The 15,304-nt window shown below is 37.8% G+C and overlaps 1 protein-coding gene across 6 annotated transcripts in view; it reads left to right on the top strand.

The window, feature by feature from the left end:
• WDR37 (WD repeat domain 37) overlaps nt 1-13,373 on the top strand; it is a 144,425-nt gene extending 131,052 nt beyond the window's left edge. For 5 of the 6 annotated variants that reach the window (XM_075587788.1, XM_075587783.1, XM_075587785.1 and 2 more), the window contains exons 12-14: nt 519-653; nt 7,338-7,452; nt 8,445-13,373. In XM_075587788.1, coding sequence (XP_075443903.1) covers nt 519-653; nt 7,338-7,452; nt 8,445-8,576 — 382 coding nt within the window. In that variant the 3' untranslated portion in view covers nt 8,577-13,373. The remainder of the gene's footprint in view (nt 1-518; nt 654-7,337; nt 7,453-8,444) is intronic. The other variant, XM_075587784.1, reaches the window with a different exon arrangement.
• The last annotated feature ends 1,931 nt before the right edge of the window (nt 13,374-15,304 follow it).

Genomic DNA, 15,304 nt, shown 5'->3' with positions numbered 1-15,304 from the left:
TCACAGCTAGGGACATGTAGCTGAGGGCATTTGCACGCTTCTTACCGGGCTCATGCTGACAACTTACATTTCCGAAACCCTGATAATGTGTTTGACAGCTGATATTTGCCGAGAATGTTAATGACCTTTTATTGGAAAATTACCCATTAACTTGGTGCTCCCTAATCCCAGATCACTTCCAATAACTGAATCATTAGAAAAGATGTCACTCGTTTTTTGTCACCCGCTTCAGGCTGGCAATTTTACATTTTATCTAGAAGGGGAACATTGGAAAGAAAGAGAAACCATGAATTCCTGGCCACTACTTAGTGCTGCCGGGCAGTGGATCTCAAACATCTCTCTCTCATAGACTTGGCAGTGTGCCTTTCACAGCAATACAATTCTACGTAGCGCGCAGAATACACCAATGGTCTTAGTTAGTTTACATTATCATATCTGTGAAAGGGAAGTATAAGCAATGTTATCATTTATTAGATGTTTAATATGGAATAAAAGTTTTTTTTTTTGTTTTTTTGTAGCACTGTGACCTCTGCTGTGTTCACAGTGGGTGACAATGTTGTATCTGGCAGTGATGACCGCACTGTGAAAGTTTGGGATTTGAAAAATATGAGATCTCCTATTGCAACCATCCGTACAGACTCTGCAGTAAACAGGTAAGGGGGAATGCCTTATTTTATATATAAATGTATATTTGCATACACACACACACACTCTTACATCACTAACATTCAGGGACTATTTAACACCTCAAGTCATAAATCGCATTCTGCACAGGGGGAGAGGGATAGGTTTCAGTCACAGATAACATTCCAAGATGCACTGCATTCCGTTAGCCACAGAACGGTATCGTCTAATCATTTTTTATTTTATTTATGTATATGTGTATATATATATATATATATATATATATATATATATATATATATATAAACAAATAAGACTGCGCCTTATAATGTGAACCTATCCCCAGCTATAAGGTATAACAATATAATGATTATGTGAACCAATTAATGATGGATGTAATAGATATCAATCGGATGATGTAACAAACAAGATCAAATATGAAAAAATAATTACATAAAAAATAGATATAAAAAAATACATAGTAAATGTATGTCTAAATACATGTATTGCTGGTCAATATGAAACTGAATAGAGTAGCATATACCACCAATGGATAGGACAAGGGATAATAATAAAAACAGAACAAGATAAAACAATAAAATAATGGATACAATTGCATGAACTGATGAAATAATTCCAATATTATATGGATCAGTAGTGAGATCTTGCTGCAAACAGGAGCATGCTGCCTTCCACGGGGAACCAACGAATTCAAGCCAATCTGTAGAAAAACACAAAAAAGAAAGCGCCCGATCCTAGTGCAATATGTCAGGAAAAAAATTACATTTATTTCCCTAAAAAATCCAACAAAATGCTAACTCACAAACAGATTAAAAAAAGCGTTTCATGAGATATACTCATGCACGAGACGAGGATACAGCTACTCGGCTCACTCCGTGTCTTCACCGCAAATCATGAATTTTCTATATTTGATAGAAGACACAAAAAACAACGTTGCGGTCCCCCAGTGGGACCTTTCTCAAGGTATATATATAAAACAAAACAAAATGGGTCAGCCGGCACTCCCAATACCATAAATAGCTTGCGGTGCATGTCCTATACCAATAGTAAGAGAAAAGTAATCCACTCCAGCAGGAGCAGACACTCAAAGGTAAGTAATATACAAGTTTTCTTACTTACCTTTGAGTGCTGTCTTGTGTCTGCTCCTGCTGGAGTGGATTACTTTTCTATATATATATATATATATATATATATATATATATATATATATACAAATCACCCAAAAATCTGCTCGCCACCAAGTCCCGCCCCCAATCCCGCCCTGCTTGGGACGGCCATGAGGAGGTCGCCACGGGGTCAAATCCATTTTTTATATTGGCGTGTAAGATTCCACTTCATGAATACCTGATTACATTTTGAATTCTGCCAGTAACATTATTAGAAAAGCTTTTTTTTGCAATTTACCTTTTTTTTTAAAATACCCAATGACATTGGGTTTTACAATTACAGACGTCTGTCCTGGCAGTGTGGCGAAGCTTGTAAGGATAAGATATCTTAGCAACTAATGAAATGTTTAGCATATGTTTTTACATTTCCTTTGGAACAAAATAACATTATTACATGTTAGCAGGTGCATGCGGTAACCAGTATGAGGAAAGAATCAGAAAACTTACAACATGATTTTCTATTAGTGGGTATTACTAAAATATTGGTAAAATGCTGCCTTTTAACAAAAAATTGTGCTATAAGGTGGTTGCAATATACTCACAAAAATAAATCTGTCATATTGATATGAGCTGAATGTACTCACCCACATACTACTAATAGGCATAATGGATACATATTGTGAGATCAGAGCAATCTTTACAAATAAACAATGATAATAATACCTTACATTAATTTGTAAAGCACCAATATATTCTGCAGTGCAGTGTGACATTTACATAAACAGAGACATACAAACAAGCGCAAACAGATACAGAAAGTAATGAGGGCCCTGCTCCTGAGAGCTTACACTCTAGAGGGAACGAGGGACAATGTTGAAACAAAAGCTAAAGTGGCTGCTCATTGTGGGATGGAGTATGCCTCAGGAAGGAGTATGGTCCAGCTGCACTACTGGTCCCATTTAGGTTTGGGGGTCTTGGATAGCGTGGAGTTTGCTCTAGCCGCACAGCTGTCACCAAGAAGGTTGGGGGGGAGGTTTCATGTTGGGCGTATGCCAGATACTCGTCCTTTAAAAAGGTAAGCTTTCAGAGCGTTTTTGAATGTCTGAAAATTAGGGGAGATTCGGATGGTGCATGGTAGGGAATTCTAGAGAGAGGGGGCAGTATGAGAGTAGGTGATAAGACAGGAGGAGAGCCGGATATCGTGGGCAGAACGGAGGGGGTATTTAGTGATATATTTTGGGATGAGGACAGCGCCGTTGAGTGCTTTGTAAGTCAGAACTAGGGTTTTACATTTACTTCTAGAGGATATGGGAAGCCAGTGTAGGGATAAATGGTTGCTTCTCAGCACACTCACAAGTTAGGTAGTTGAAATAGCGCCCATTTTTATTGCGAGCCGGTCCGCCCAAGTGCCCTGTCTTAACACTTTCTCTTGTGGCTCTTCAATAAATTGTTTGTAGGGCGATCGTTTCAGGAAACTACGCCAGACTTGTGTTTACTCAAAATATCATCATCTTTATTGTGTCCTTTAGGAAGGTGCCAAAACCATAAGTGCTACGCCTTCCTTCATCAGGGTTTAGGGATTTGCATAGCGATGAGAGGTAGATGAGTCTGGCAGCAGCATTGTAATAAATTGAAGTTGGGACTGGTGGGCGAGGGGATCAAGGTGGGACAGGATTAGTGAGTGAATAATTATTTTAGTGGCATCATGAGTGAGAAAAGGGTATATCCTGGCAATATTGTCTAGGTGGCAGGTACTTGGATGTGAGGAATGAAGGAGAGGGCACGGTCAAACCCCTAGGCAGTGGGTTTGATGTGTTGATTGTGGTATTATTGACAGTGAGGGAGACTTTGGGTGTAGGTGTGACAGTGGAAGGGGGAAATGGTATTAGTTCTGTTTTGGACATATTAAGCTTCAGGTAATGGTGGGACATCCAGGAGGAGATTGCGTATAGACAGTTGGTGACACAGGACAAGGGAGAGGTCAGGAGAGGTAAATTTGGATGTCGTGAGCATAGACATGATTCTGGACGCCAAAAGAGTATACCAAAATATAGAATTGTGAATCTTTGTTGGAGCCTCAATATTGTGTGTGTGTGTGTGTGTGTGTGTGTGTGTGTGTGTGTGTGTGTGTGTGTGTGTGTGTGTGTGTGTGTGTGTGTGTGTGTGTGTGTGTGTGTGTGTAGATCATTACTGGTATAATATTGTTTTAAAATTATATATTTTATTAATAATTATTTTTAAATATTTAAAGAATTTTAAGGAGGAAATTCTGGATGGAAAAACTGGATTGAATTAATTTGAGGCAGATTGGAATCAATTAGACTGTACGGTAGGGAAGGCAAACCAAAATAAACGGGGTGGAAGGAGGTGAGGGAAAAGGAAGTCCGCGGCCAAACAAATCGTACATAATAAAGTGGGGTACTGGCGATCATTAACTTTTGGTAAACGTGGTTATACTTTAAGTCACACATTAATTTTGTTAAATTTTGCTATGATGATGTAAAAGTTGAGAATACCAGACAAATTAAGAGTTGAGACGAAAGCGGTTATGTAGTCAAAATCAATGATTTCTGCTTCAAGGTCTCAAAAAAAGAATTGTTCAATCAGATTACCGCCATTTGTTAATGGGAAATCTTGACTTTTAAAAAATATATATGTTTGACATTAATTTGCAATTAAGCCGTTATTATAGTATAAATGGATGAGTCATCATGGTATCAAGGAACTTCGGGGGGAGGGGGGGAAACCATTAAACATTAACTATTAACTCCTGTATAACATTCAGATGCCCAAATGCCATCATAGTTGATCATAACAGAAGTAGTGCATCAGGAGAGCATACTTCAGTGAGCACCCTGTTGTATGGTTATGTGGCGATTCAGTTTATGTGGTGCAGTATTGTATAGTGATCTTGTTCTAAAATCATCAATTCTCCCTATAATGATTACTGACAAACTGTAATCGCTTTTCAGTGCTGCAATGGAAAAGTAACCTGGATTAAATCTGGAGCTGTATTTAAATACAATTTGAATATATTGTATTCTCTTTCCAGCCGAGAATTCATAAGTGGGAAATAGGCCAAGCGAATGAGCTGAAACATGAATGCAATGGGCTGTGTTTGCCGTGACTAAACAGGTTTCTGTTTGTCACTGGAACCGGTGATGACTTGACTGACTGACATGCATTGGTTAGAGCTTTGTATAACAAGCAAAGAAAGATTCTAAGTGAGCTTTACATTTGACTGCTGCCTTGCAAACCCAACAATGAATCAATTGGGTTACGTTAAAGAAAATTACTTAACTAATATTGTACAGATTTTCCCACTGTTTGTCCTTTCTTTTTCATTCCATAGCATTGTGCTTGTTATGATAATTAATCATAGTTCATGACTTTAACTTCCATGTTTGATATTCCTCAACAAAAGTTAATAGGTACAAAGTATAGGTGAGTCCTCTGCTGATGGATAGGAGTAATGTTGACTGAATAGCTAGCTTGACTATGGAAGACCCATGGTAAAACTTCCAGTGATTATAGATTTACAGCTGGATATTTCATCCAGAGCTTATGGCCTAACTAGGTTCCAAGTTCATTGGCTTTACACACAAAACAATCACACGTCAATAGAAAATAAAGGTTTACTAGACAACTCAACTATTGGCGATGGGAACTGTTCGTTACCTGATCTCTGAGCAGTAACTTCAATATTGAAGTTGGTTAAAATTCTGTTTATTTCTATCCAAAAGCACATGTGTGCGTTTATAAAAGATTTTCTATAGCACTACTTGAGACTGCATCTTCATATAATTGAAGATAATAAAAAAGACACGGAGGTCACAGCTTTGGTAGAAACATAAATTACATATAGTGATAGATAAGAGCGACTTGGTCCAGCTTGTCTACCCATTTTCTTGAGACTCAATCTCAGTAGAAGACGTCCTTATTTCCCTATTGGGATAACGTTGTCTGTCCATATAGTTCCCTTCTTTTACTTTTGAATGTATAAATCTATGCCCCCTCTGGTGCTAAACCGTTCAATTAATTTACTATTCATCTAGAGAAATACGTGATCACGTTTTTGCTTACGTTTTCACCTTCAGTTTCAGTATTCATCCTTATTTGAACTTCTAACCCGTGCCTCCTCTTTATTTTTCCCTTACAATGTCTATGGATTAAACCATGCACCATCTCATTTGGGGGGGGGGGGGGGGGTGGGGGGGTGTGTGTGTGATCTAAACTACTGTAAGTGCCATTTGAGCCAATATAGAGATCAGTTTTAGGCGCTGTCATTGCAGAGACTACATTTGGTCTTTGATTTGAAGTCATACTTCAAATCAAAAAATATTTCTCAAATCTTAGTAACACTGGCATTAAGAAAACCTTTTGCCATTTTTTTTCAATTCCATTCCAGATTTTAGGTTGTAGATGTGTGCAAAATGAAGTAAATTGGCATTCTCACATATTGTGTACCCTATTAAAGCGCAACATTTTTATTTATAGAGAAACACTGATAGCTGATATCCTAAAATACACACACTTTTTTTATACATTTCATTAAATTAAATATCTTTAGTACAGCAAGAATTATTCTTTCCCCTAAACATTTTGTTCATGGTATGTTCAGTGGATAACCGAAAAAGAATTGACAAACTATTTTCTAAATATCTTCACTCGGAAACCCATAGCGGGGACTCGATAAGGAGTCCAATACTTAATTTTCAATCTCTCAACAAACCATCATTATTATGGTAGCTTGTCTTTGCTTGGGCTGGTTGTTGTCCCAATAGCCTGAGATACCGTGTCTCCATATCAATCAAAATAACTGCATTGCCATTTAAATTGTGATCTGGTCCCCTTCTTCCAAGTTCATGATGCAGTAGTCTTCCCAAGTCAAAATACCAGTATGTTTTTTTTACTCTGATTTTATCATGCTCTTCATGTCCACATCAGCCCTTATCACAACATCTATTTTCTTTCCCCAATATATTCTCTGATAGTTAATGTATCCAGGCCAGTTACCTTAAAATTTGGATTTCTATGATGTGGGGATATGAGCATCTTTTTCCCCGCACATTGGTATAGACATTAAAAGTTAAGTGCCTGTAACCAAGTATCTGGCAGCTCCTCCTTCTCTTACCGTGCACCCCACAACTGGAACAATCTACCCGAGACTATCAAAGCCGCCACCAGTTCTTTAAAAACTAAAGCCGTCTCACATGTTGATCTGGTCTGTAACTGTTCCATGCGCCTATAATATATATTATCTTTAACTGTGCATGCAATGAATTGTATATAATGTATAACCCTGTTCACTTAATGTAACTATGTATTTGTAACCATGTATCTGTCATCATAACTCTGTGCCCAGGACATACTTGAAAACGAGAGGTAACTCTCAATGTATTACTTCCTGGTAAAACATTTGATAAATAAATAAACGGTGCTGATGAGAAGTCGTGTTTGAAAATGGGTTTTTCCCACTATTAATGTGCATTGATGAAATATGTTGTAGTAGCCATAACTATTTGCTTGCATTGTGTACAGCAAGCCCTTTACCATCTCTCTGGTGTCCATGTCTCTGTTTTGCAGGATTAGTGTATCTGTTGGCCAAAGGATCATTGCCCTGCCACATGATAACCGACAAGTTCGGCTATTCGACATGTCGGGAGTGAGATTAGCACGCCTTCCTCGCAGCAACAGACAGGTAGTTGGGATTGTGTTGCTATCTTTGCCTTGACTACTTAGGAGCAGGTGTGGGCAACCCGAGTCCTCACAGGTCAGGTTTTAAGGATATCCGGGCTTCAGTACAGGTGGCTCAATTGAGATGAAACCACTGATTGAGCCACCTGTGCTGAAGCAGGGATATCCTAAAAATCTGACCTGTAGGTGGCCCTTGAGGACTGGAGTTACCCACCACTGACATAAATGTTGGTCTATCACAGCATGTTCGTATCAGCAGCGCCTCTTAATTGGTCGGTGCTCTTTATGAAAGCCTCTGAATGAGACATTGCCCTACTTTTTTTTTTTGCTCCTTGTTTCTCCATAAACAAGTCCTAATTAAGATTATGCTGAAAACATAATGGAGTACAAATACACTGCTACTGTTTCAAAGTTGGAACTATTTTTACATTGACAATATATCATAAAAAGGAAATATTTATAATGTTATTCCTGTTAATTATTTGTGGGAAAAGGCAAATGATTTTTGAAGATGGATCAGCATTACAATGATCAAAAATACATAGTTGAATGAGAAATAAAATCCCTAAATGCTTTGGTACAACATTTAGTTTTTGTAATAGTAAGTAAAAGGTGTACACCATGTACATGTCCTTTTTATTTACCCATTGAGCGGTTTTTCAGGTTCAAAATGTTAACCAAAAAAAAACATTTCTGAAGCGTCTTATGACAACTACACATTGTTGTATTGTATGTCTTTATTTATATAGCGCCATTAATGTACATAGCGCTTGTTACTTTGTTTGTATTACACAGATGTCGAATATATATATGTATATGTATATGTATATATATATATATATGTATATGTATATATATATATATATTAGAGAGAGAGAGAGAGAGAGATCCCTCTATATGTATATATACACACGCACACAATTGCTTGACCTTTGATAATATTTCAGCATTGACCTATTTTGATAAAATGACTCGCTTGTTTGTATGATCTTTCAGGGCCACCGTAGAATGGTTTGCTGCTCTGCTTGGAGTGAAGACCATCCAACGTGTAACCTCTTTACTTGTGGCTTTGATCGCCAAGCTATAGGCTGGAACATCAACATCCCTGCACTTTTACAAGAAAAATAAACCTGCGATAAGAATAGGTGGCATTTTGTTTTCCCTTCAACATGAACTTTTTAATTTCAGCAGGCTTTCGTCTTTATTGGCCCGCTGTCATTGTGAGATCCCCCCCCCCCCCCCCCCAGAAATGAGTGCTTTTGTAAATGTTGTTCTTGTTCCTACAGTTTGCATGACGTATCTGGACAAAGGGAGGAGTCCCTTTCTGAATAGTGTTGTTAATGAATTATTCTATACGGGGGATCCCATCTGTCAGAAGAAAAGGAGTGACGTTTTCATCCCCCAGAGTACATCCTAGTGCTCATCACTTATTATTCAGCTTAGATGAGCAGTGGGGCATTACATTTCTGTAAATTAAATGTGAAATTCATGTACTTGTTGTGAAGGATATTAATAGTCTGTTGCATTTGTACATAGGCATATCTGCCTTGTATTAAAAAAAAAAAGTCAAAAGGTAAACTGTTACAGAACTAAAAATGCAGTGTATATTTCACTCGCTACATAGTTCAGCATTAAATGCACGCATCATGAAGCATTGCAGGTCTCTCTGGTATTATATTTGTTCAATTTGACCCCAGCTTCAGCTGTTTTGTATTATTAATATTCTTGGTCCACCAAAGTAATGTTCAGTTTAAATGAAATTAGGCCTATCTTCTTCTTTTTGTATTTTTTTTATTTTTATTTTGCGTGAAGTCAAATGATACATTTTGAAAGGTTTCTTTTTAAAAGTGAACATGGAAATGATGGTTGTGTCCTTTTATTTAGAAATAAAATGTAAAAAAAAAAAAGATTAAAAAAAAAGGGCTCATGCTAATCCTCTATCATTTTATTCTAGCAAAATTGAAATCGGGCACACAATGCGAGTTTCAATCACTGAAATATATTACAGCAAATTTAAAGCACTTTAGCGTAGAGCTGCAGTTATGAACAATTTGTAACCGTTTCAAATAGCATTTGCAGTAAATGCAAGCTGACCTTCTTAAGAATGACTTTGACAACATTCAGAACAGTTTCCAAAAAAAAAAGGTTTTATTTCAGGCTTTTGAAATAATGTTTTGTACCCTTTACAAATTATTTTTCTATTTACATTTAAATGCCAGGTTGTTATGTTGTGTTTAAAATTTGGTTGTTTTTCACATAGTTGTCTTTGGGGAAATGTTTGTTCATGAACATTGATGTCCAAGGCGAACATGGGCTGGTCACTTTGAACTAATATGAGTTAATTGACTATAAATGTAACTCGGCCACTTTCTGCATTATGTATCCCTGAATAAAGAAATGGCGAGAAACACTCCAGAGAAATGTCTGATAGGAGCTTCCAGTTACAAATGGTGCTTTGTAAAAAGACGTAATCCAAGTAATAAAGCAAAAACATAGACATGAAATGCGGAGATAGGTGTATAAAATCAGATTAGAACACCATATTGAGGGCAATACAAATACAGTATATGCAATGCTTTTGTATATGTGTATTTACAGAATTTAAATTGTGCTGTGGGGTACTATAGTATACATACATACTGTCTGTATTGGTCATATATTAATAGTTTTATCAACTTTATTTTTAAATCGTGCAGTGCGTCCCTAACGTTACCACATGTTTGGGCTTGTGTATATACAGTATGTATACCAGCACTATTTCTCTGTCCATTTACATGCTGAGTAAAGACCCTCCAAGAACATGAACCAATGCAAATGGATGTGAAGTCATTCAATACACTTGCCTTTGGATCCCATTACTGGAATGACTTGCATAACGACCTGCATCCCAGAATCATGCGTGAAGTGTAGACATTCATTGATAATGTTATTGATGTATATAAAAAAAAAAAGTATGAGAGCTGAGCATGGTTCTCATTTATTTGTGCTTCGGTGATTCTCACTTCACTACTACCATAACTTGACTTTGGTTTCTTTTTGGTTCTTTGTAGGCTAAAGAGAGTAAAAGGTTTGAGTTATGAAACTGAAGCAACCACTACTATTGAGTCCCTGAGCCATTAATAGCCATTTCCTAACTTTGTCGGATAACTATACTGTTACGTTAACATAGTTTTTGTGAATGGTTTTCTATTTATTTTTTTATTAAGATTTTGTGCTTTTCCAGTTTAAAAAAGTATCTATAAAAATCTGTCTAGTGTGATTCTTAGTATACAAATGTATGCAACATAATGCCATAGTTTTGTGCACAATTACAAATGACCTTTTTGCAATGTTTTTTTAATTTTATTTACAATGCCTTCGAAGGCCCATCTGGAAGTAAAAGGATTCGGTGAATTTTGTTTGTTGAAATGGTTCTAATAACTGTTGAATATTTGCTTTTAGAGGAAATCTGATCCAAGCCAACAAACTGCATGCTTTAAAGCTCAATTATTTAAATATCATGGTACTGTGTATTAAAATAAAGTGAGAATGTAATCGCTTTTTTTGTCATTTAAAGTATGACATTTCTATTAGAGGGGAAAGAAAACAGCAGCAAAAAAAATAGCAGATGAGTCATTTTCACTTGGAGTAAAATAGCTTGTAATTTTTCACAGCAGGGGTAGGGTGATAGGATGCATTACCCACTTCCTGGAAGGTCTCACTCCTTGGTTTCTCTGCAATGTGTTCCAGGAGCCTCGGGGGCCGAAAGGGGAGGATTCAGACTGGAGAAAAGTATTTTCTCAGAATGAGAAAAATCCCAGAACAAGAAGATATGGGCTAAAGTTGTTGGGAGGTAGACATCTCCACTAAAAGAGAAGTAGTTTACATGTATTCAACATTGTATGTGTAGTTCTAGTCAAGGGGTGCCAAGTCCAGTCCTCAAGGGCCACCAACAGGTCAGGTTTTAAGGATATCCCTGCTTCAGCACAGGTCTGTCAATAAGTACCTCAGTCGTTGACTGCACCACCTGTGCTGAAGCAGGAATATCCTTAAAACCTGACCTGTTGGTGGTCCTTGAGGACTGGAGTTGGCCACTCCTGGTCTAGACAGTAAATCATTTTAAATTGACGATAACCATACAGTCCTACTCGGGGTTAGAGTATTTAGGAAAATGGGCAGATCAGATGGGTCAAATGGTCCCTATGTGCCCTCAATATCCATAAGGTTCTAGGAAGAACATTATTATTCTAGCCAATTGAAAGTGAGCTAGGGGACTCCATTAGTAGAATATACAACAGATAAAAGAAACGCTTTAACAAATAGTGTTAAAGTTGTTTCAGCATGGAAGTGCCTCGGTTGGATAGGAAGCTTAGGTGTCTACACGTGGGAAAAGTGTGTAGGAAGTATTGGTAAGAAAGTTCTCCTTTACCAGCTGCCTACCTGATGCTACATGATGTTATGTAATTACTTTGTTCCTCCACTTTTGCGAATTCTTCCGCGCTTTTTGAACTCTTCCATGGAACGGAAGATCTTCTTTTCCTTTTCAGCAATCTTTGCCACCATGGGTGTGCATGATACATGCAAATGCTCGTGCACACACACAGTACATTCGGAAATAACTTCCTTCCAAGGCATATTTATCATTCATTGTTTATATATATATATATATATATATATATATTTTTTTTTTTTTTTTGGTTAAATCATTTATTTCCTTTTGGATTTTGATGTTTCCATTACAATTTGAGCAAAACAGCATGGCACTTTCTAGGACAAGTACTTCCACCTTGTCAGACAATTGATCCTCTGTTGCCACTTCTGGTGTGGATTTTGTGACTAGAAATGCAGGGGTTCTTGAACCTATTCTTAGGGATTGTCAGACACACATACTTTGTGGCATAAATAGACTATCCAATGTCTGTTCAAAAACTGCTGTGACTCATGGCTCTAAGAGAAGGTGTGAGAACATCTGCCCTGATTTACAAGCTGACCATTTGGTAAATGGCTGTACTGTACAATATTATGATTTGCTTCTCTTTCAATCATCTACCAGAGTCCTCAAATGATTGAGCTTCAAAGCACAACATTGGCTTGTATGTACACCGTACCACTTTAATACACTGTGCCAAGTTTAATTTTGATGTGATATTTTGGTTACATTTGTAAAATAAATAAAAACAGACGTGGACGTTGTGGGTTTTATTGCCTTCTCCGTGGTGTGCTAATGTTGCTGGGAATTTCCAATGCTTTATTTGAGTGATGAGAATCTACTCTGCCTTTTCAGCCTTTTCAGGTTGCAAGTCTTGCAGCAGATTTGCATTTCTAGCAAGTGTTTCCCTGATGTTTAAAAGAATTCGCCTATTTACTTATTAATAATAATAATAATCAAAGATATTGGCACCACAACATGTCTTCAAGGACTAATATTTTGCTTGCCAATTGAAATCTCTCCTGTTTTATGTGCATAGCCATTATTTACGTGTCATTATTTATGCTGTAGTAGTAAAACAGGAGCTGCTGGTTAGGTAGTTGAGGGATAACCTTAATTCTCGCCTTCGCTCCCTTCTTCTTAACCCAACATAGCAGAGTTATCCCAGGAATATGTCGGAATCTTGTTATTTCTGAAGCCCTTTTCAATACTCATGCTGGAAATACTGACAAAATGTCCCTAAAAATCTCACGTAGGAAAAAAGAATCCTTTTATAAATACACTAATCACAGGGAAGGCTAGTTGCTTATGCTATAGTACTAACCCAAGAAGCCGTACCCTAAAAATTAGTGTGGACATTATTTCTGTTTACAAAATTCTGTGGCCAATTATGTATTTATGATGCACATAATCATACATGTATGTTTAGCTCAATTTGTTTTGTGTTATTTGATAGAATTGTTACATGAGCTGTATGGAGTGATAGTGACAAATGAATAAAGTCCATGTAACATTAATTTGTCAGTTATTTTGTCTGCTTCTTCTGATATTCGGAGTACAAGCATGGTGAGGAAGCACCGTATAAAAACACGTCTGTCGGAAAATGTCACGGCGTTGCGAGGCAGCAGTGGCTCAATGTGTAAAAAGCGCTGACTGAAAACAGTGGCACAGACTTTGAATCCGGAGCCTGGTTCAAACCCCAATCTCGGCTCCTTGTGAGCTTGGGCTTGTCCCATTATCGCCCTGTGCCCCCGGTACCAAACAGATTGTAAGCTTGTGGAGGCGCAGCCTGTAGTATTCTATGTAGTATTCTATATTGCAATTCTGAAGAGCTTTAAGTACCATTTAAGACAAAAACGCTATATGAAAGTTATTAATTTTAGTAACTAGAATGGTCTATAAAATGTGACTGGATTTCTATAGGGTAGACTTCAGTAATCTTAAAACAAAAACCCTGCAGAGCATTTTGATTGCTAGTAGCTCAATTCTCTACACAACCACAATACCTAATGTTGTAATTTACTAAATGCTTGCTCACTTTAGACTACGGTTTATTTCATCAAATATTAAAATGTTTCAAATAATATATTGTATTGTATTGTATGTCTTTATTTATATAGCGCCAAAAGTGTACTCGGCGCTTCACAAAGAATACAGTACAGGAAATTATAATTATACAATAAGTGCAGCAAAATCAGACAATAGGAAAGGAAATCCCTGCCCCGAAGAGCTTACAATCTAAGAGGTTTAATGGGAAACTTACAGAGACAGTAGGTGAGGGAGTAAGTGCTGTAGATGGCAGTGCTTGGTCACAATGGGTGGTAGCAGTGGCTGAGTGTTGGACAATAGCCATGAGTGCAGGCTATTGGGATACTTTATTTTTGTGGGGTGAGATTTAAGGCTGGTCAGTATTAAATGACAAGGTTAACACCATTGACAGGGGAAGAGATGGCAGGGACGCATGAGTGAGATTAGGTGTGCATGTCTGACTTCAGGCTATGGGGAGATCCCCAGCAGTGGGAAGGAGTAGATAGAGGGTGTGAATAGAGGATTTGTGTGGGTGTTTTTTATTGAGGTGTATAGAAGTTGATGGGAGAGGGGTGTATAAATAATGGTGGTGTGGGGATGTTGGAGAGAACAGAGACATTCACAAAGGAGTGAGGAAACAGTAAACAGAAAAAGCAGTAGGTTGGGCATAGTAAGATGCAGGAGGAGAGAGTTCAAAGGTAATGGAGGATAAAAATGAACAAATAATCACATATGTTAAAAGAGAATGTTTCACAGTGGCAAAGTTGTAATGCAGAGTCCAGATCTTCCTCCAATTTCAACTCCAAAATTAATTATATGAGGAACCAGGTCTTTAAATGAGTTCCTTTGTTCATTACACCCAACCTGCATTGTTCTCCGGTTCATATTTGCCTGTAATATATTGCACAGATAACACATTCATGGTTTAAAGTACATATAGTAGGCAACAGTGCTTTTGAGGGTTGTGAAAATTGTGACTGGTTTCTGACATGACCGGAAACAGAAAGGAATACAACACTTCTTCATAAGACTATCCTTCTTTCTCCAACCATAGATAGGGTGACCAGATTTACAAAAGTAAAAACCGGGACACATTTAAAAAAAAAATATAAAACAAATTACATCACCAACTACGATTTGTCTCTCCACTTGGAGAGCGCTCCAAGCATGTGCGCCGGGTGTCCTGCATGTACGCGCGTGGGGTGGGGGGGAATTGCGGGTAGTTGAGCGCGCGGGCAAGTATACTTTTTTGTTTACTTAAGCGCCGAGCGCGGGTGAGTGGGTGTGCCCGCGCACGAGGGCCGCGCGCACAGCGCGAGCGGGGACTTATATACAGGCATACCCCGCATTAACGTACGCAATGGGACTGGAGCATGTATGTAAAGCGAAAATGTACTTAAAGTGAAGCACTTCCTTTTCC

This window comes from Ascaphus truei, chromosome 2 (genome assembly GCF_040206685.1).
Source record: "Ascaphus truei isolate aAscTru1 chromosome 2, aAscTru1.hap1, whole genome shotgun sequence".
Classification (NCBI taxonomy): domain Eukaryota; kingdom Metazoa; phylum Chordata; class Amphibia; order Anura; family Ascaphidae; genus Ascaphus; species Ascaphus truei.
Note: the sequence above shows the minus strand (reverse complement) of the source record. Positions and strands in the feature narration are given on the sequence as shown.